General features: G+C 39.6%; 1 protein-coding gene across 6 annotated transcripts in view; it reads left to right on the forward strand.

Annotated features, from left to right (window-relative positions):
* Nucleotides 1–22,984, forward strand: part of EPHB1 (EPH receptor B1) — a 745,891-nt gene that overhangs the window by 704,597 nt on the left and 18,310 nt on the right. For all 6 annotated transcript variants that reach the window (XM_043997284.1, XM_043997282.1, XM_043997279.1 and 3 more), the window contains one exon: nucleotides 21,487–21,636. In XM_043997284.1, coding sequence (XP_043853219.1) covers nucleotides 21,487–21,636 — 150 coding nt within the window. The remainder of the gene's footprint in view (nucleotides 1–21,486; nucleotides 21,637–22,984) is intronic.

Genomic DNA, 22,984 nt, shown 5'->3' on the forward strand with positions numbered 1-22,984 from the left:
AGATGGAAGTGTTGGGGGAGGGCAAGTGTTTGAGGTCTCATTTTATAGGGTCTTTTTGTGGAAAGTCTGACTTCTATCTGTACCACCTATGTGTTACTTCAATAACACATCCACATCATCTCAAAGTTCTTGGTAAAACTTCAAAGACATCACCCCAAAGTTATCTGCACCTTTTTGATGTTCTGCTGGTCTGAAACTCTAGAGTTCTGGATTTTGTCTGAAATTTAATAGCGTAGAACCAAAACCCTTGACAAGCAGCATCTAGATAGTTTCTCCTGATTCAGCAAGTATTACCAGGATGTGAATTTTAATTAATATATGATACAATTTGTAAATTATGCTCCTTTGATTTTTGGTGCAGTTTGTACATGACTTCCAAGGTCCCCCTTTGCAATCTTATGATTTGCTAAATCTTACTGACTAGAAGGGGAGGGAATAGGCAAGGGAGGCAGAATAAGGTACAATTTTAACACACCAAGTGAATGATATATAATAGGATATGATATGATATGTGTTAAGGCTAAAATTCTAGCTAGTCTGTCTAAAATATCTAATGAGTGGTCGCCAATAAATTATAAGCTTTAGCAAGAGTTAGGCTTTTAAGCATTTATTAAAGAGAATAAGAATTTGGTAAAGAGAGAGAGAAAGGCCTACATTCATCTATCTATTAAAGAGAGAATGCATTTCTTGCTCCACTCTCCTCCGGAGTCCACAGAAAAGAACACCAGGCTCCCCCTTCTTCCTCCCACAAGCAAATGTCACTTCCTGACGCCAAAGAAAAGATGCATGGTCTTGCCCTCAAAGACCTTCACTTCATGGCGGAGCTTTTCTACAGTAAGTCTCAAGCAGGTGGCATCATTCCAATCATTACATATGGAATGATGTGATGTAATATAATTAATATAACATGATAACATTTGCCTTAATCCACTAGAGAAGGAAATGGCAAACCACTCCAATATCTTTGCCAAGAAAACCCCATAAACTGGTCATGAAGAGTCAGACATGAATGAACAACTGAAGGACAACTTAAAATAATACAATATAACATGATAAGCGTATCAAGAAGGTGCAGAACAAAGGACTCTTTGAGATGTGATCTGAGGGAGAATTTTGCCACTGACAGGGAAGATCATGCAAGTCTTCTTCTAGGAAGTGGTAGTGAATAAGAATGTGTAGGGATTCAGCAGGCAAAAATAGGAAAGGAGACCATTCTAGGATTAAGGGAATCTCTAAGCAGTGGCTTATAGGCAGCAGAGCTCAGTGCATGTTCAGGAGATGAAAATAGGATGCATGAATGAGAATAATATGAGGTAATGCAGGAAAGGCTGTGTGGTACAAGATTATAGAGGGGCTAGAACACCAAACAAAAATTATAAGCTTTGCATGAGCTAAAGGGATCCAGGGAAGATCTTTAAGTTGAGGAATTTTTCTAATATCCTAATAAGCCTTTGCATAAAAATGATTAATCTGACAGGGTGATAATTATAGTAAAATGGCTGCTAGGTAGTACAATAAATGGAACACTGCATTTGCAGTCAGAGAGACCTGTATTCAAATCCTACTTCAGCTACATACTAGCTCCATAATCCCCAGCAATTTACTTAACCTTTCTTGACTTCAGTTTCTTCATCTACTAAGTGAAGATAATAATAGTGCCTTTCTCACAGGGTTATTATAAGGATCAAATGAGGTAATCTATGGAAAGGGCTTGGCAAACCTTAAAGCATTATACCAATACTAGTGCAGAGGAGAGAGCAGAGGTAGCAAAAACATATCAGAACACTACTTCAGTAGCCTAGACAGGTGGTAATAAATGCTTTTTAAGGTGGGAGTGGAGTAAGGAAGGAGATAGGAGACATGATGCAAAGGTTAGCTGACAGGAATTAATGACAGGTGAGTTAAGTGAGCAAGCATTTGTTAAGATCTTATTATATTGTAAGCATTGTGTTAAGTGCTAGGTTTGTAGATGAAGGCAGAAAGAATCTCTGCCCTTAAAGAGCTCACACTCTAGTCAGGGAGACAAAACGCAAATAGTTTCATACATACAAAATATAGATAGAGAGTGAATTGGAAGTGGTCTCAGAGGGAACGCATTAGCCATGAAGGTGACCAGATAAGATTTTCTGCAGAAAGTAGGATCTGAGCTGAACCTTGAAGAAAGCCAGGAAAGCGAGGGAGCAGGGATGAGGAGGGGAAGCATTCCAGATACAGACACAAAATATAAAGAGAAAAGAGAAGAGGCCCCAGGACAGAACCTGGGAGGATGCCTATGGTTACCAGGCAGGATTTAGGTGAAAATGTAACAAAGGAGACTCAGAAGGAGTGTTCACACAGGTAGAAGGAGAAACAGGAAATAGCAGTGTCACAAAAAATCTAGAAAGGTGAGAGGATGATCGACAGGGTCAAAAGTAGCAGAGAGGTAAAAAAAAAAGGAGGCTTAAGAAAAGAGCTATTACATTTGACAATTAAAGGATCATTTCTAACTCTGGAGAGAACAATTTCAGTTGAATGATGAAGTTAAAAGAGAGGCTATAGAAAGTTTACAGGAAGGATGAGGGCAAATATTATAATATAATACAATATAATATAACATAATGTGATGTAATATAACATAATGCAACATAGTATAACATAGTGCAGTATAATATATCTTGATGATATAATATATAATACAATATAATAGGATTAATATAATAATAACACGTATAATATGATGGCAAAGTTTCAGAGCAGAGAAATTGAATGAATGGTAATACTGCTGACCAACAGTGATGTTGGAAGGAGAACAGAATTAAGGAAAAGATGAATAAACTATTTTATATATAACGAGACTGAGGTAACAGGGAGATCCATTGTTATTTAGGACCCTTTATTTTATTCATTTGTTCATTTTTACCCATTATTTTACCAATAAGGGGTTAAAAAAATCAAGGAAGCCATTTGTCACAAACCTATTGGACAAATCGATAAGCAGAATTTCAGTAGCTAAAAAGAAATATAAGATGAGCAAATTTAGAGACAACTCATCTCCAAATGTTCATATAGACTATTTGAACCCAACCTGCAGTAGAGCCTCTGAGCTCATATTGGTCTTATCATCTACAGTCAAAACACTATACCAAGGGCTAACAGAAGAATGTCATTTTTGTCATTTTGGGGCAGGAAGGAAAACAATCATTTGTTAAGTTCCTATTGTGTGCAAGGTACTGCTAGAAGGTCTAGAAGAATAAGGCAGCCCCTGTCCCAAAGGATCTTACAGTTATACTAAACAGTATCTCCTATTTTTAGGAGATTGGAAGGCCTCTTGGTACATTAATTCTTCATCCAATATCAAAGACTGTATCTACACAACATCAAATACATGTGCTTGCTTGAATATGAGTAATCTAATGAAGTTCTGAAAAAGAACTTTTCTCCCAGGTACACCTCAAGTATCCACATAAACTAGGGAAAATAGCTAATCCTGAGTTTTATACAAATCTTGGCCAAAACTTTTCATCTACCAAACCTAAATTGTTCTACAGTGTTCTACAGTGATCTACCACATTAAACTTGGCAATATGCTCAAATATTTCTGGATGTTTGGTAATTTTTCAGTTGTGTCCAACTATTCATGACCCTATTTGGTATTTTTTTTGGCAAAAATACTGGAATGGTTTGCCATTTCCTTCTGCAGCTCATTTTACAGATGACAAAACTGAGGCAAATCCTTACTTACCCAGAAACTCACAACTAGTAAGTATCTGTGGCCAGATTTGAACTCATAAAGATGAGTCTTCCTAACTCCAGTCTTGGCACTCTATCCTCTGTGCCACCTGGCTGTCCACTGAATATTTCCTAGATGCTTATTTAAAAAAAAAATACTTGGTATCAGGAGGACCTGAGTTCAAAACTGGCCTCAGACACTTGACACTTACTAGCTGTGTGACCTTGGGCAAGTCACTTAACCTTCATTGCCCTGCCCCCCCAAAAAAAAACCCCACAACAAAAAAACCCAAAACTAAACAAAAAATATTTGGTATGGTTTTTTTTTAAAGAAATGCAACAGCCACTCACTAGCCCAATCCCACTCATTTGTATGGGAGCTTTTGACATACTCTCCTTGCTGAGAAGCCCAGTGGTTCCCATTTTCCAGAAGTTTGGCTTTACTGGTGATGGACTCAGTGCATACACCTGAGATGCTTAACATAGTGAGGCTCTCAACTCCCAAGCTCATGTGATCCACCAGCCTCAGCTTCCCAGTCCCAGAGATTACAGATATATTGCATACTTAGTCTAAGTTCCTATTTCTGAATAGATTAATTAATCTAAATGTTAAATGAAGGGGAATAGAGACGGTAGGAATTCAGCTTCCTCAAAATTGCCCTCTAAGAAATAATTACTCCTTAGTGAGTAATAGCATAACCAAATTTGACTGTTTGGGGAAAAGGTGAATACTTGGCCTTTAGAGATTCCCAATGTGGTCTAAATTATACCAAGAAGAGACACTTGATTGAATTCAAAGAAAAGGTGAAAGTTGCATCTTTCATTCAAGTATACCTTGTCTGAAAGGCTGATTATAACATATACATTTTTCCCAGTGCTATAGACAAATAAAAGTTATTTCCTCCTGTTCCCCATCCCTGCTCCCCCCAAATCCTTCCCTTGATTAACCTTACTTTTCTCAAGCTCAGACAGGCCTTTGCAGCATTCCATTTTCAGATTTTGCACTCTGGAGGGCAGATATCATTGATCTCTCCTAGCACAGCAAACCTCACTCTGTGAAGCCCCTGAGGTAGAGAATCTTCCTTCCATATCATGTTTTATTTTGTTCTATGAATCAAGAATCCCACTAGAAATTTACATATTGTCCTAAAACATTTAAGAACAATTTCAGAAAAGGGATGTTAATTTCTGGCATCTCCATATTTGTATTTTTTTTTAAATAAAGGCCAGTTTTGCTTATATGAGAGGTGGGGATGCAAACCTGAAGTTTTATTCCCAAATAAGAAATTCAATAAGGAAGGAAAAGCAGAAGAGGAAAACAAATACCACTAGCCAAATTCAAGGGCCACAAGATCTAACCAAGAAAGAACAGGGCAGATGATCAAAAATCCAATAAAAGTAATCAACAATAGCTTAGATGAGCAGGTTTGGGGTATCAGGAAATGGGCAAAAAGAAATGGGAAAATTAGTGTTCATAGGCAGAAAAACTAGTTCCTCTGGGGACAATACCAGAATGAGACTTGGTCAGAAGGAAAAAGGGGTAGCCAGATGAGGATAGGACCAGCAGCAAGTATGGTTGGAAATTAATGTAAAGGGGCAGCTAGGTGGCGCAGTGGATAGAGCACCAGCCCTGGAGTCAGGAGTACCTGAGTTCAAATCCGGCCTCAGACACTTAACACTAGCTGCGTGACCCTGGGCAAGTCACTTAACCCCAATTGCCTCACTAAAAAAAAACAAGAAAGAAAGAAAGAAAGAAAGAAAGAAAGAAAGAAAGAAAGAAAGAAAGAAATAGGAAATGAATGTAAAGCTAAGAAGTCAAGAGAGCTCTTGTGTAGTTTCTGTGTCTAAGGATGACACTGGTCTTCCAAATCTAGGGTGGGGCTGAACAAAGAGGCAGAGATTAAGTGGCCCCAGATTTTATGAGGTGCTCTGTTCAAAGAATTTCATCACCCTGTGGGCAATCTTCTGCTGAAGGTTTTTCACTTTCTGTTAGGCTGTTAGGAATATAAAAATCGCCTGAATGCTACAATGAGGCTTTGAATCAGTGTGAAAAACCACACTAATTAATGGTTACTATAGTATTTAAAAATGATGATTGTCACCCTGTTTATACCCAAGTACCTTCAAACCAATAAACACATTCTGAATACGTGAGACATTTTGTAGCTGAAAATTAATTTTGGAATCTAAAAGTCTAGTTTCAGTGATTATGTTTCCAAAGGTAACAGGATAGATTGCACATAGATAAATGAAACAAATTATATTTATATTGGGTAAATATAAAGTGGAAGCAGTATAGTTACCATGTTGTTGAAAAAAAGACCGTTAGTGGTTGAGAGAATCTTGGATTTTGAGTCTGAAGCCCTGGATTCAGATCACAGCTCTGTCATTTGCTTGTGCTATGTGACTTGGGCAAATCCCTTTAACCCTCAGGTTAAAGAGCCTCAGGTTCTTCATAGGTAAAATTGGAATGAAAATATAGGCAGTACCTATCTCAAAGAGTTATTGGGGCAGTATTTTGCAAACTGTAGAAAGCGATATAAATGTGAACAATTATTGATAATCTTATCATCTGAAGACTCACCAGGAAGGATGCCCATCCCATTTATTGGTAGCTTTTTGTCCTTCCTTTCTTTCCTGCTGCTGCCTCAGAGGAAAAGGTGAATTAAAGGGGTGCAGCCAGAACTCTCCTTTCTCTGCAGCCATCCCAGCATGGATGAGGAGTATGGGCAGCAGCAGATGAAAGCAGGCCTGATAACAAATGACATGAATAGCATTTTCCAGCATTAGTACTTTGCCAACATTAGCTAATTGATCCTCATAATACCCCTCTGAGAAAATTAAGGATTATTATCCTTATTGGCAGGTGAAGGGAGTAAGACAGAATGGTTAAGTGACTTGGTTATAACTACCCAAGGTTGTCAGCTAGAGAGGCAGCGTCAAAAAATAAGATTGGAGTTCAGGAGGCCAGAAGAGCAGAGCTACTTAATGTAACTAATTATTTTTAAATGGCTTTTAAGGGAGGGAAGGAGGTATGAATAGTTGATATTGATTGAGGCATAAAAATGTTGCTATTCAATTAAAAAGCTAATAAGAAATACACTTAAAATACATATTAGAGTGAGTTTTCAGAGGTGGATTAGAAAGTCCACATGCTATGAAAGCCAAGTAATTAAGGAACAGGAAGGCATGGGTCCCTGAAGAAAACTCTCTCCCCAAATCCAAACACCCTAATAGAAAATGAACCATATAGTGAAAAAAGAGGGAGATAATGCAATTTCTTTTTTAACAAAAATAGCTTACACTTATCTAACACCCAAGGTTTATTCACAAAGAATTCTCTTCACAACAGCATTTAAGTATTACCACTCCCAGCTAACAAATGAGGAAATTGAAGCTCACAGAGGTCAAATGATCTGTCCACAGTCACATAACTAATAAGAATTAGAGGGGCAACTAGATGGCACAGTGAATAAAGCATTGGCCCTGGATTCAGGAGTACCTGAGTTCAAATCCAGCCTCAGACACTTAACACTTTTTAGCTGTGTGACCCTCAGTAAGTCACTTAACCCCAATTGCCTCAACAAAAAAAAAAAGAAGAAGAAGAAGAATTAGAGCTGGGTCTCTTTTTATTATGGAAAGTAGAACTTCAGCCATTTATACTTATTAGGGAATGTTAGCAGTGAACCTGATGTTTTTTTTTTTAAATAGTATTTTCCCAATTACATGTAAAGACAATATTTTAACATTTTTTTAAACTGAGTTCCAAATTTTTCTACTTCCTTCCCTTCCTCCCTCTCTCCTTCCCCAACTCTTCCCTGCAATGGTAAGCAATTAGACATAGATTTTATAAGTATAGTCATGCAAAACATATTTCGATATTAGTTTTGTTGTGAAAGAAACAAACCAAAAGAGAAAAAAACACATGCAAAAAAATATAGAAAAATGAAAATAGTATGCTTCGATCTGCAATCAGAGTCTATCAGTTCTTTCTCTGGATGTGGATAGCATTTTCCATCATGAATCTTTTGGAACTACAGCAGACCTCATTTTGAGAAATACAATAAATGCCATATTTGAAAGGGACCTCAGAAACCAACTATTCCAACCTATCCCTGAAAAATAATTCTTTCTACAATTTTCTTCCCCAATAAGTGGTCATCCCACTTTCTCTAATGACCCCACAATGATGTGGAACCTAATAAAAACAACAATGATAATACTAATATCGTTATTTATATATTTATATGAATAAATTATGTAGTACCTTAATGTGATTTTATATAGCACTTTAAAGTTTGCAAAAGACTTTACAGAAGTTGTTTCATTTGATATTCACAACAATCCTGTGAGGTATGTACTATTATTATCCCCATTTTAGAGATGAGGAAACTGAAGAGTCAAGTTACTTGCCCATGATCACACAATGAGTAAGAATAGGAGTCCGGATTTGAATTCAGGTCTTCTGACTCTAAGTCCAGTGCTCTATCCGCTTTGCCACCTCGCTGCCACATGAGGCACTCTATTCCACTTTCTGACATTTCTAATTGGGGGAAATTTTTTCCTTATATCAAATCTACATCTGCCTCTTTTTCATTTTCCACCCTGTGCTCTAAGTTCTGCCTTCTTGGGACCAGGCAGAACAAGTCTGTTTCCTTTTTCTGCACTAAGCCCTTCAAATGATGGAATATGACTTTCACCTCACCCACCCATGCACCCCAATCTTCTCTTCTGTAGGCTAAATATCCCCATTTCCAAAGCCAATAATATTTGACATGAGGGGCAGGAAAATAAGAAAATCCACCTGTAAACAGACTGTGAAAAGAGGATTTCAATCCTGAATACATCGAATAAATATGAAACAAACCCACAAGGACCTAGATATGAACCTTAGGCTAAAGAAAATCTTTGAAAAGATGAGGGCAGAGAATATGCTGATGTATGTTAATGATTGTATAATGAGAGTAAACACAACAAAGTTGGACCTTTGCAGAACTAGATAAATGGGACATGGGGGATATGGGGGGGCTTTCAGGGAGGAAGCAAGTGGTACACTGCCTGGCCTATGTTCATTAAGGGAGGAGGGTAAGGGTGAATGAATCTATTATTCTATAACCAGAAAAGGAGTAGAATCAGGCCATAGAAGCTTAAAGGAGCTAATCTCCATAGTGACTTGATAGAATTGTGCAGAAGGCATAAACATTTTTCTGTTACTTTAGATCTCTATAAGATGAGAGAAATGGGGGAGGAGAGGAGGGGAAAGAAGAAGAGAGGACAGTAGGGGAGAGAAGAGAAGGCAGAGGAGAGGAGGAGAGGGAGGGGATAGGAGGAGAGGGGGAAAGACAGAGGAGAGGAGGTTAAAGGAAGGGATGGGTTAGAAGAGGAGGGAAAAGGATGAGAGGAGAAGAGAGAAAAAGAGAGGGAGGAGAGAAGGGAAGAAAGAAAGAGAAGAGAAAAAGGAAGGAAGAGGAAAAGCAAGGGGAGGAGAGGAAAAGGGAAAGGAGGGAAGGAAAGAAAGGAAGGGGGCAAAGGGAGGGGACAAAGGGACAGAAGAGGAGAGGAAAGAGGAGAAAGGGAAGAAAGGAAGAGAAGGAGAAGGAGTGAATGGGGGAAAGGAAAGAGAAAGCGACAAAGAGAGGGGATGAGGAAGAGAGAGGAAGAGAGGGGGAAAGGGAGACAGGGAGAGGGAGAAGAGAGGGAAAGGAAGAGAAGAGAGAACTGAGATTGACATAATTGCTACATTAACCCAGTCAAAGGGAAATAGAGTTTGGCACTGATAAGTGAAATCAGTGTCTTTTTTTTTCAGTTCTAACATGCAAATTTGGCATTCTCACTAAGGCAATTTTTGTCACGACTAGGACCAAACATTTATAGATTTGGCAGTGAGTGAAGTGTTACTCAGCAACACGAGTAGTCTTGCCCACCAGTGCTTATAGTCTAAAATGCATCCTTACATTTCTAAATGCACCATCAACTACTTTATTCTAGTTTGGTTGACCTCATTTGTGAGGCCTAATTAAGCCAGAATATAAATTCCTTGAGGGAAGGATTTAAAAAAAAAAAAATCTTTGTAGCTTCAGAGCCCTGATTTGTAGTAGCTACTTAATAAATGTTTATTGAATTGAATGAGACTGATGTATTTCATTGAATTGAAGGATTTAAATTCTAGAATAAATATCATTAGTTTCCATCAAAGTTAAAGACACCCAAGTCCTTTACTTTGCCCTAATAGCTAGAGTGAAATCCAAAGTAATTAGCAAAGGAGAAACATAAGAAGTTTCTTCCTAAATAGTTATCTTTCACAAATGGCTTCTCACTCTATTGAATTTCATCCGAGTCACTATAATGGGCAGCTATTCCCCTGTTCTTGGCATGTAGCACATTTGCATGAAAATGGTATCTATGTCTTTCAAGACTTCCTCTGGCCCTGCTGGTTATTTCTATCCAGAAGAAGAAATCTCATCGGTGACACTGTAATTTACTATCTTCCTAAGGATCATGATACAACACGGAAAGAATTAGAACCCTAGGTGGGAAATAAGTGATAGGAACCAGTGAGTTTGGGGAGACAATGATCCCGTTTGTCATGCAAATGGGCCAAGTAACAGAAAAGGAATAGCAGGAGAGAAAAATGCACAAAAAAGACCGGTTTGGGCTGCAGACAAAATTGTTTCTAAATAGGATGTTTTTCAAAGCTTCCCTTGCAGCATCAGCTGCTCTTCAAAAATGAATGACACAATGAGTTTGGTCTTGATAATAGAAAATGTGATTTGAATACCTACAAATGGAGAAAAATTCACAGTCTGTTTCTTCCTGTCTTTCCCAACCCTGAGCTCTAGGAGAGCTCAAGCCTTTCGGAGAACTGCTGGGTAAGGTAATTGAAGCCCCCAACATCATTTTCCAACAACCAGAGAAAGATCTATTTGGGCATAAATTAGCTAAGAATATACAGATGACAGAGTAGATTTTTATGTGTAAAGACCAGGGAGGCCACTTGGTGACGTTTCTCAGCAGGGAAAAAATACGACATTCTTCAACCAACCTGACATTGTCTCTCTACTGTTACCATCAGGGCCAACAGTTCCACTCTCTTATCCACACCCAAACAAGCTCCCGGGTGCTTGATAAACAAGGCTTCTTTCTTTTTTTCCTCAGATAGCAGCTGATCCTGTTCTCGCTGGAGGAATCTCATACTTGCCTGATTCCTTTGCTTTCCTGCTCCCTCTTACACCTGGAATCTTAGCACAGCCAAATTTCAGATTATTCAGGCTTCCCTGAGCTTATTCAAGGCTATCCCAGTTTGACCAACAAACACCAGAGGGTGTAAAGGAGGAGAGGGAGGAAAGGAAATGTCAGCAGCTCTAGTAAAAGATTTAATGGGGCAGGAAATTGAATCATTTGGCTAAAAATGAAGTTTGGGGTTTAAATTCAGAGATTGTTAAGCTATAAGAAACCTTTACATTGTCTAATGCAATGGTCACAGGATCAGAGGTTTAGAGCTGGACAGGAATTTAGAGTTCATTAAGTCTAAGCCTAAGGGGCAGCTAGATGGTGCAAAGGATAGAGCACCTGCCCTGGATTCAGGAGGACCTGAATTCAAATCCAACCTCAGATACTTAATAGCTGTGGGACCCTGGGCAAGTCACTTAACCCCAATTGCTTCCAAAAAGAAAAAATCTAAGCCCCTCATTGGAAAGATGAGGAAAATGAGACACAAAGAGATCAAATGATTTGCCTACTCATATAACTACTGGTAAATGTCTAAGGCATGGTTCAAATCCCAGTCTTCTTAACTTCCAAGTCCTGTTCTTTATCCATTATACCAAGTTTTTTTGATGCTGCACCTCAATCCATAAATAAAATTTTGAGCGTCCTTTCTTAATAACAGTGAGCAAGAAATTATTACCGCTTTATTCCATGTGTCTCCATTGTAAATCTTTAATTTCCATGCCTTCTCACCATGTTAGTTGATTTCTTCTCAGAAGATTCATTGGTCTCACTGTCCCCTCTCTCTTATTGTATTCACTCTTCTTTAAAAAAAATCATTAAATATTCTCTCACCTTTCACCTCGATGAATTAGCATAGACTTTTATCTCCTTGGAGCGCTTTCTTCTACAACTCTGTAATAAGGGGTAAGGTGTTAGGAATTGAATATTGGACTTTGAATCAAGACGACCTGGATTCTTGGAGCAGCTAGGTGGCACAGTGGATAAAGCATTGGCCCTGGATTCAGGAGTACCTGACTTCAAATCCGGCCTCTGACACTTGACACTTACTAGATGGATGACCCTGGGCAAGTCACTTAACCCCCATTGCCCCGCCAAAAAAAAAAAAAAAAAGACCTGAATTCAAATCCTGCCTTGGATACTTCTTAACTGTATAATGCTAAACAAGTTATATAACCTTTCTATGCCTCAGTTTTCTTATCTATAAAATGGGGATAATCATAGCTCTTACTTCATAGGTGTCTCCTGAGTATCAAATGAATTAATGTTTAAAGAATTTAAGCTTTAAAGCATTCTGCAAATGCTAATTATTAGCAGTATTATTTAATTAGTTTTGCATAAGAAAAACTATTTTGGCAGATGTGTTAAATGTAGATCAGAAGGGGAGAAAATAGAGGAAGGGAAATCAGGAAGGAGAACGACAAAATAATCACACATGTAGTGATGAATGCATCTATTGAATGGTAGTAATGGGGGTTGGGGGATATATAGTCATGAAATGTGGAAGAAATAGGATTGACAGCATTTGGTAACTCATTCAAAACATGGCAAGAAGACAGTCAAAGATAATTTCAAGGTTATGAACATGGTGAAACTGGTGAATAGAGAAGAACGAATGGATGAATGAATGCTGGAGATATAAATAGAAAAGTAAGATGGGCCCTGTTCTCAAAGAGTTTATAGTCCAATAGAGGCAGACAACACATAATAGAGATTAAGCTTCAAGTCAAATGGAAAAAAACCCAGTGGTCCATAGGGCAAAGCATCAAAGCAGATAGTAATGAATGTTCTTTAATGTCATTTTTACCAATTGTCATATCTATTCCTGATGTTGAATCATTTGATGATGCTAAGAACTTTGCTGGAAAGAACTTTCTTTTCCAGGTCTTTAGTAGCTCTAGAGGAGAAGTTGTACAAAGACAGTTGCCAGTCACATTTCCACAATGGTTGTGTAAGAATATTTTGAACTACTGAGGCTAATTTGGGGGCTAATCTGTCTGGGGTACTTAATCTGGGACTGTTGACTGACTGGCTGACTGCTATTAATTTAATATGGGCCATTTATAAAGTTCCACCACACTGCTCCCAAATTGATAAGCAAAATATTAAGAAACCTCTTAACTAAAGAATCAAAGCAGAGTTTATTTATGAGATACAATTTAAAATTAAGAATAAAGGGAAATAAAATGTACAACCTGACTGCGATTGGAGTGTCTCCACCTGCTGGGTCTAGAACTTTTTTTAATACAATAAGGGCCTTAGCTGCCTCTTGCTTTGGGTATGCTCCACTTTGCCTGCTCAACTACTTTCTTTCTAACTCTGAGCCCCTTTCACTTTGTAAATCCCTCTGCTTCTAACTTACCTCTTCTTACTGAACCGCTGAAACCCTGTGTTTCTCTCTCACTGACCTCTCCTTCCGTTCTCTTAGTGCTCCAGTCTTTCTGTTCTCTTAATCTTCACTTTCTCCAACCTGTACCCTGTGTTAACCGCTTCTGTGCTCTCCGCTGCCTCCTGTTCTGTCTGTCTGTCTGCTCCATCAGTCTGCCCTCTGCTGCCTTTGCCGCCCTTCTAATTTTGTCAACCTCCTTTAATTTTGTCCACCGGCCTCCCTGAGTCTAATTCCCAGGTCTATATATAGTTTCCTTTTCTCCACTCAAATCTCGGGGCTTTTTTATTTTTTTGCGCCTCCCCCCACACACACACACACACACCAAGCTAATTTGCCAGCCAGGGCTGTGGCTGTGGCTGGGGGGATGCTTGAGCATCATGTGCCTCAGCGCAGGCTATGCCAGAGCCCGGCCTGAACAAGCCCAGGATCTCTGGGATAGATCCGATCAGGTCAGAGGGAGCTGGGGGCTTTCCCCCCCAGCTGTCTGACCTGGCGTCTCATATCATACAGCCCACGGGGCTTTTTGGCTCAGCTGAAGCGGAGGAGGAGGGACACCAGCACCTCCCCCACAGAAAAGACCCTGTGGGCGTAAGGCTTTCTATTCTCAGCCCAAAGGTAATTTCCCCAAATCAAAATAAATTTCCACAGTTGTCTTTCTAGATGATGGTGCTACTAGAGCCAGGCTGGAAGCATGACTGATGTTCTGGGAGGAGCTGTAATTCATGGTGCTCTTGAGCTCAGGGTTCTGGGCTGTCGCCACCTGAGGCTGAGAGATGGTGATGGTGAAGAGTGACATTAGTGGTCTGACCCATCTAAAGCATTCTGTCACTTGTCTCTACCTTAGGGTGCCCTAGCTTCTTCCACCAGTCTAGCTTTCCTGCCCCTCTGGTGATAGTTGGTCAGTAGTTGGTGTTGGTGATGATAGGGCTTGCAGACCCTTTCTCTTTATGGTGATGCTATAGACAGAAATAGTGCATTTAGAGGAGGAGCAGGTTTAGAGAAAAAGATAAGCAGTTTGGGTCATATGGACTTTGGGGTGACCTTGTGACATCCAAGTAGAGTTTGATGTTCTTGTTGCAGTTGGAAACATTGTTGCATAACTCAAAAGAAAGGTCAGAACTGTGGATAGAGACCTGGGCGTCATATTATGGAAGTATTAAGTGAAACCAAGAGATAGAGTGAAGAATTCTAAGGTCAGAACCATGGGAAACACCCAAATTCAGGACTTAATAGCAGTCTGAGAAGCCAGGGAAGGAGATAGAAGGAAAAGTGGAAGATGCAGGAAGTAAATTAGGAAATCATTCTGGAAGATGTTTCTGAATAGAAAGGAAGAGAGAGAATCCACCAGCATGGGGAATGATCCATAGTACAACAAGCTGCAAAGAGTTCAGATCAAAGAGATTGGGTGATAAGAAAGTTTCAATAGAGAAAGCAGTTCCAATATTAATGGTAGTGATATAAGCCCAATTTGGGGCAACTGAAGAGTGTAGGCTGTGAAAAAGTGGAGACATCAAATATAGATAACCTTTTCCAGAAGTTTAGCAGTGAAGGGGAAGAAAGAAGTAGCTAAATCTTGTAGAAGCAGGAAGAATATTTTATTTTATTTTTTTTATTTTTACAGACTGGGGAGACCTGAGTATGATTATAAACAGATGGGAAAGAAGTAGTAATAAAAAAAAAAGAAGAAACTGCATGAGTGAGAGAGATAATTGCCAGAGCAATGTCTTAGAGAAGGTAGGAGGGAAGTGGATGAAGGTCAAGTGATTAGCATTTGAGTTGATTAAGTGTGTAGGATGGCAGTTTAGTTACTGGGCCCATGACTTTTACTCTCTTTATGACAGTGGGATACCTATGCTCTGAGTTTCTGATTTTCTGTTTACCAAGGCTTTGCTTTTTCTTGGCTTTTTCAGTTTCCTTCCAAAGATAAAGTATTCCACCTATCACAAGTTCTTTATAGACCCTTGTCTTCACTTAAGAAAAGAGATTTTTTTGGTGGGGCTGTTTTTTTTTTTTTTTAAAGATGAGTTCTGTTTTGGAAATGTTGAGTTTGAGATGCTAATAGAACTTCCAGTTTGAAATGTCCAATAGGCTGTTGTTGATGTGGCACTAGAACTCAGGAGAGAGATTAGGGCTGGATATATATTTCTGGGGTTCATCTGCATAGAGTTCAAAACTGAACTTCTGGGAGCTGATGAGGCTACTAAGTGAGAGAGTAGAAAGAAAAGAAAATAACATATAAAGCTTTACATAGGTTATCTCATTTGATTCTCCCAAGAACACTGTGAGATTATTTTGGCAAACATCCTTTTCTCCACTTTGAGAGTGAGGACACTTAGGCTCAGATAATCATGAGTGTTAAGATTTATATTGTGCTCCATTGACGTTATCACATTTGATCCTCACAACAACCTTTTGATATAGGTGTTATTATTATCTCCACTTTATAGTTGAGGAAACTGAGACTTAGCAAGAGCAAATGCCTTACCCAGGGTCATATAGCTAGTAAGTGTCTGAGGAAGGATTTGAACTCAAGTCTTCCTGATTCTTCCTTGGCAGCTAGGTGACATAGTAGATAGAATGCCTTAAAGGCAGGGAATGTATTTGCATCCCTAGACTTTGAGTATCAGGCACATAGTAAACACAATATATGTCCTATCTATGGCTGTCAGTCTGTCTGTCTCTTCATCTCTAAAATGATCCTTTATATGTGGTTGTCTAGCCTCCGCTCCAGTACTTTTCAGGATGTGGAACTCACTACCTCATGAGTCAGTTTACGCTCTAAATGGGGAAGACAACCCACAAAGAAGAGCTCAGGAAGGGGTGGAGGAAGGGTATGTGGCCAGCCCATGATGTGGAGAGAGCTGGGAAATGCTATGAAGGCCATTGGCTGCCCATCAAATTCTGGGGCTGTTTCCCTGGGCAGAGTTCAATTTTCTGCTGGAGAAGATGGCTCACACGGAGACTACATAGCATGGGGATGGACCAGTGAGGGACAAGAGATTAGATTTAGTGTGACCCTGGGCAAGTCACTTAACCCTCATTGCCGAGAGAGAGAGAGAGAGAGAGAGAGAGAGAGAGAGAGAGAGAGAGAGAGAGAGAGAGAGAGAGAGAGAGAGAGATATTATTAGGAGATTAGATTTACTTCAAAATTACTATTCCAATGGAGAATAGACAATGACAAAGAGCACCCAGTGAATTTAGAGTAAAAAGACCTGTATTCAAATCCCAGTTCTCACATTACTACCTTTGTAACCATGGGTAGGTCTTGGTTTCCTCATCTATAACTAAGAGGAGTTAAACTAAAGCAGAGCTAGCAAACCCAGCCTGCAGGCTGCTTGCTATCGACAATACTCTCAAGAGCAGCCCAAATCAAATTAAAATGTAACTAAAATATTTGGAAAATAAATAAAAATGCAATAAAAATAAAGTTAATATGTCCTGCAGGGATTTTTATGTATGGTTTAGTAGCCCCTTTCCTATTGGAGTTTGTCACTACTGAACTAATCTTTAAGGTTCCCTCTAGCCCTAAGTAATATTCTCTGGTGATTTTTGTTAAGTCAAGAGGATATGAGTAACTAAAACACTTTAAAAACTATTCTTCAAACAATTCATCCTATATTTCTCTTACATGAATACGACTGATTCCTCTGCTGTATGCTCCACACAAATTGGGGCTTTCTATTACTTTACATATAAGAAACCAAAAAACCTAGCTTCCTTCCCAGGGAATACACCTCCAGCAGTCTCATCATTCATGTCTGTGCTTCTAAAGAGGACAAACACTAAAACTATCCGATCTAGGGGATCTGACTAATTTCTAGAAATGTGCAAAGAAAGAGGTACCACAACTTTATTTTGGAAGAAATAATAGGGGCAACTAGGTGGTGCAATGGATAAAGCACTGGCCCTGGATTCAGGAGGACCTGAGTTCAAATCCGGCCTCAGACACTTGACACTTACTAGCTGTGTGACTCTGGGCAAATCACTTAACCCCCATTGTCCCGCAAAAAAAAAAATAATAATAATAGTAAACATGCTTCTATATTTACACAAAGTCATTCTTCCAGTGAGACTTAAACAACTTGGTAGAAGCTAAAAAAAATATGATTTCTACTTTGACATGTAAGAGGAAAAAAACTGAAGAAATACTTTTGTCCCCTCTCAAACATCATATAAAATATATAGATAGCCAATATTCACATACACCATTCAATGAGTAAAATAAAAATTAGGACAATTTGATGTGATAGAAAGTTGATGATGCTGCAACCCCTTTTGCTCATCAATTTCTGTATTCAGTGACTTTCCACTGGCAGGTAGAAGTTCTTCCTTCTAACTAACATCTCTTCTTGCTTTAGCATATCTATTTTCTTTTGTTCTATCCTCAGTGAAAATATAGACTGGCTGGTCACCATCCCCAGAATAAAATTGAAGACAAGATACAATAATTATTGTAATAATTATTTCTGAGCATCCAAAAGCAGCTCTTAAAATGTGAGGTTTCTAATGGCAGAAGGCAGGTTGGGGATGGGGAGGCATCCAGCACTGTGCTCCCACTAGGGCAAAATGTTGTCATTTTGACTCAGAAGCTAGAGCTCCCTGCTGGTCTTGGTTGAGCAAGAAAGCTGCTCAAGATGAGCTGTCAGAGTGGCTCCTCTCACCAGGCCGTTACCACCTTCCTCGGGAGAAGGGACCCAGTGACAGGGTGAGCTTACGTGCTTAGTGATGCCGAACAGCCTAGGGTGGCAGCAGGGCCATGAGGAACCTCACTCTAAGGACTGCAAACACCTACTTTACATGCAAGAGAGAGCAGCCCAACAGCTGTCACTGACAGCCTGTGGCGTCTGCTTTCAGACGGGGGGGGGGGGGGGGGGGGGGGTGGGGGGGGTGGGGGGGGGGTGGAGATGAGGATACCTTTGGATTCCCAAATTACACATTTGAAATTCGGAACAACCACACACACACACACACACACACATGAATGTGTGTATATGTACATACACATGCACGCACACACATAGAGTTTCTCTCCCTCCTCCCCTTTTTCTCTCTCTCTCTCTTTCCTCTCCTCCCCTCCCTTCCCCTCCTCTCCCTCTCTCTCTGTCTCTGTCTCTCTCTCTGTCTCTCTGTCTCTGTCTCTGTGTGTCTCTCTCTCTCTCTCTCTTCTCCTCTCCTTATTCTGTTTTCCATCCTTTACTTGTGTACACACACACACACACACACACACACACACTCACACCATCATGCTCATCCCTGGAGCCACACTGATAAGCTCCCTGCAGTCCAACTCCCTCTTATTATTATGTTTTTGGGGGTGACCTATTTAGTGGATCAGGGTTAACCCCATAGGATTAGACAATCAGGTTTGATCTCCACCATACTGCATGTCTAGGAGACAAGTAACAGAGCCAGCCAATCTCTCATTAATCTGCATGACATCCATCCAGACATTTGAAAATATCTGGGTGATGGGTTGATTTTTTTTTTTGGCACCATGTAGATACAACCAAGGGATTCATTTAAGTTTGGGGTCAGTGTAGGGAGGGAATGAGGGGGTGGGCAGAAGATCCTGTCACAGCTCCAGCCTAAGACAGCCCTTCAGGCATTTGTCATGTCTGCTGGCATTTGAGTTGCGGACATCTCACCACCATAGAAACCAGACGCAGCTCTCAGGGGAAATCAACACTGTCTTCTTTGCAGAAAGCTGGATATGTGCCTGGGGAGGTCTAACCCCTATCTCCTTTATTCATATCAGGCCCAGAGTAGGAATTTAGATAAAAATGCATTAGATGTTTTGCTCTCTTTCTCTTGTTCAGATTAACCACTTATAAATTTTTTAAGTATTTTGGAGAAAGTCAAATAAGTATTCGTGGTACAGTTGAGTAGCTCAGGGAGAATAGCCAGTGTAAAAATAGCCCAATTTCTAGTAGAGGGAGAAGATAAATCAAGAGCAGGCCCCTTCAGCTCTGTATCCACTTTGACCAGAAACACATTTTCTGCCCTTCAGTATTTAAGTCCACAGAAATTTAAGTTTGGAGAAACTTACCTTGCATGTTGAATAAAATGCAGATATTTGGTGATTTCCTTCCTTCCTTCCTTGTCAACAAGCATTTATGAATTACCTACTGGGTAGAGAACAGTGTCCTGGAGGCTGGGAGGGATAGAAAGTTTTTTTTATTTAAAAAGACTATTTTTTTCTTATGGAATTGACATCTTAATAGGGCTCACATGAGCACAGATAGTTATAATGTATAATATTAGAGGGTGTGTGGTATAGTGAAAAGAGTACTCGATTTGAAGCATCATTTCAATGTTGGCTCTTCTCTTTCCTATCTCTGTGATTCTGAGTACTTTTTTTTTTACCTCTCTGGACCTCAGGTTCCTTATGTGTAAACTGAGGGGCTTAAGACGATCTTTAAGCTCTCTTATAGTCCTAAATTATGTGTTCCTAAAAAAACTAACTAAATTAATTAATTATGTGTTCCTATTAACACAGAACAGCACTGGAGAGATACAAGGCATGAGTGTTGAACAGGTTTTAAAGGGGAGCATCCTTACCTGGCCAGGAGCTATGGAATGGGATCTGGAAGATTTCATAGGAGATTTGTCATCTTAATTGAGACTAAAGACTGAAAATTGGGTTGAAATTTATCTTTAGGCATATTGAGACCAGGCAACTGGGTTTCTAAGGGGCCTGTTTTTAAAAATAACTTGAAGAAGAAAAGGGAGCATCTCATGTCTAGCAATATATGTAACAAAATGGGCCCAAACTAGACTCCAGGTATATTCCCACCTTAGCCAGTATACTTCTTACCTCAGGTCATTCAAGGACCCCCACCCCAACTTTCAATCAATCTCTAGATTTCAAGATAAGATGGATTCTGTAAAACTTGACAGGAAAAAAAAATGAAGAAAAAGGAGATGCAGGACCCAGGGACCTTAAGAGTTGAGACAAACAACCCCTAAAGTGTATGGCTGTTGGTAGGTGAGTGGGAAGTTGGTGAGTGGCCCACAAAGGGAGAAGAGATCCAAAAGAATAGAGGGGTAAGTAATGACCAAGGCATCGCAGGAACTAGTGTACCAGCACCGAGCTAGGCAGAGTTGGGAAGGCTCAGGATGGGGAAGGTAATGATAAAGGATGAAAGCCTGGATAGTCCAGGAGCTAAGGTAATGCTATTGTTTCGTGCTATTAAGGCATAAAACAGAATTTCTTGGGTAGAAGCAATCAGATCAGTATCTCTAAACCCTAAAAGAGTTCAAGAAGCTACACCTGCCTCTTAGGCTTAACACATCATCTCCTTTCGTATTTTATTACTAGGGTGGTTGAGAGAAAAACAGAGTTGGATTTTTTTTTTTGTCCTTGCACTTTTCAAGTAGACTTAACAACGAGACTGTAGTAGAATTCCAATTAAACCTCCCCTTCCTTAGGAGGCCTATCCTAGTGCCTACTCATCCTCACATCACCTCCAATCCCCCAAGTGCCTTCCCTCTGAGAACAGCTTCCATTTACACTGTGTATATCTCCTTTTACCTAGTCATTTGCATAATATCTACCCCATTTGGATGTGAGCTTCTTGAAGGCAGGGTTCTGGTTTGGGGCATTCCCAACATTTAGGACAGTGCCTAGTGCATAGTAAAAACTTAATAAATCATTCTTGACTGATTGAGATCAAATAGAACAACTTTCTGAGAGTTGGAGAGGGAAGTTTCTCAAGAACCCTTAAGAACATGCTTAATCTAACTCTATTTTCTATTGATGATGGAATAAGGAGACAAGGAAAGAAGACTTGGGGTCAGACTAGGAGTAAGAAGGCCTGAGTGCCAGAACTGCTGCTTGTCAGCTCTGTTGTCTTGTTTGAGTCACTTCTCATCTTATAGATTCGATCCATTCCACATCTGTGAAATGGGAAGATTGGACTATACGGCTTCAGAGATTTCTTCTGGTTCTGATGCACTATGACCTCTGTTTTGCAAAGCCAGAAAACTAAACCTACTGTTTTATATATCTTAGGGACAATCTGAAGCTTTTATCCCTAAAGGGGATAAACAGATTAGCACTGGAGATCAGGCAAAATAAGAAATCAACAGGATTGGTTACCATGATAACTGTCTCAGGGCTAAATACAATGTTATTAAAAAAAAGTCTGAACTTTTCCTTTCAGGGAGGGAAGATCCCTGTGAGATGGACAGCCCCAGAGGCCATTGCCTACCGCAAATTCACCTCTGCCAGTGATGTCTGGAGCTATGGTATCGTCATGTGGGAAGTCATGTCATTTGGAGAGAGGCCCTACTGGGATATGTCCAACCAAGATGTGAGTATCCCAAGAATCAGCAACATGAGATTCCTAATGGTAACTGATGTCAGGTGCTTTCTTGGATGTTCTTCTGTTCAACATTTTTGCCAATGACAGATGAGAACATAGTTGGCACACACAAAATCCAAGAATGACTTGAGGCTGGTGGAAATAGCACCAACTATGTACTGGTTGACAGAATTGGGGTCCAAAAAGGTTTTGACAGGCTAGAATGATGGACCCAAACTGAATAAAATGAAAATACATAGAGATTAAGTTTAGCCCTTAGGGATCTAGCACTTAGAACAGTTCCTGGCATATAGTAGGTGCTTAATAAATGCTTATTGATTGATTAAATATATGATATTGATGGTATTATATTCAGGCTTTGGGCATCATATTTTAGGAAGGACAGTGATAAGCAATGAACAGGGCAATGAGGATGATGAGAATATTTGAAATGATGGCATATGAGAATTGATTCAAGGAAATAGATTTTTTTTTTTTACCCTGGAAAGAAGACCAGGAGGGAAGGCGTGTGAGTGTAAGAAGTGTTATTAAGTGGTTGAATGACTGTCAAGTGGAAGAGAGATTAGATTTATTCTGCTTGGCTCCAGATTGGTAGAAGCTGCTGGGAGGCAAATTTCAAGTCTACATGAAGACAAACTCTCTAACAATTAGGGCTAACGTAAAATGAATTGCCTTAAGATGTACTGAGTTCCCCATCCCTGTAGGTCTTTAAGCAGAACCTGGATGATTATCTCCTAAGGATGTTGAAGACTAAAATGTATACTTCAGGAAAAGATGAATTAGATTGACCTCTGAGATCCTTTCCAATTCCAATTCTGTTTCTGAGATATGTGGGCAGGACTTATTTTTCATTATGAATTGAAATTATTAATATATATTTTTATCACCTATATTTCCCAATATACCATTTCCTCTCCCTTCTCGTAGAAAGCCATCATTTACAAAAAAGAATGAAAGAGGAAAAAAATAGACAAATTAACCAGTATATCAAAAAGTTCTGATGGTATATGCAGTCTCCCACCTCTACAAAGAAGTTAGGGAAATGGGGGCAGCTAGGTGGCACAGTGGATAAAGCACCGGCCCTGGATTCAGGAGTTCAAATCTGGCCTCAGACACTTGACACTTACTACCTGTGTGACCCTGGGCAAGTCACTTAACCCTCATTGACCCCCCCCCCACACACACACACAAATATATATATATTTAAAAAAAGAAGTTAGGGAAATGGCCCTCCTAAATATTTTCTTTTGGGCCAATATGTATGTTTGTATATATGCACATATGCACGTATATGTATACATGTGTGTACATATGTATATGTTTTGCTGTTGTTTTT

This window comes from Dromiciops gliroides, chromosome 3, assembly GCF_019393635.1.
Source record: "Dromiciops gliroides isolate mDroGli1 chromosome 3, mDroGli1.pri, whole genome shotgun sequence".
NCBI classification, from domain to species: Eukaryota; Metazoa; Chordata; class Mammalia; order Microbiotheria; family Microbiotheriidae; genus Dromiciops; species Dromiciops gliroides.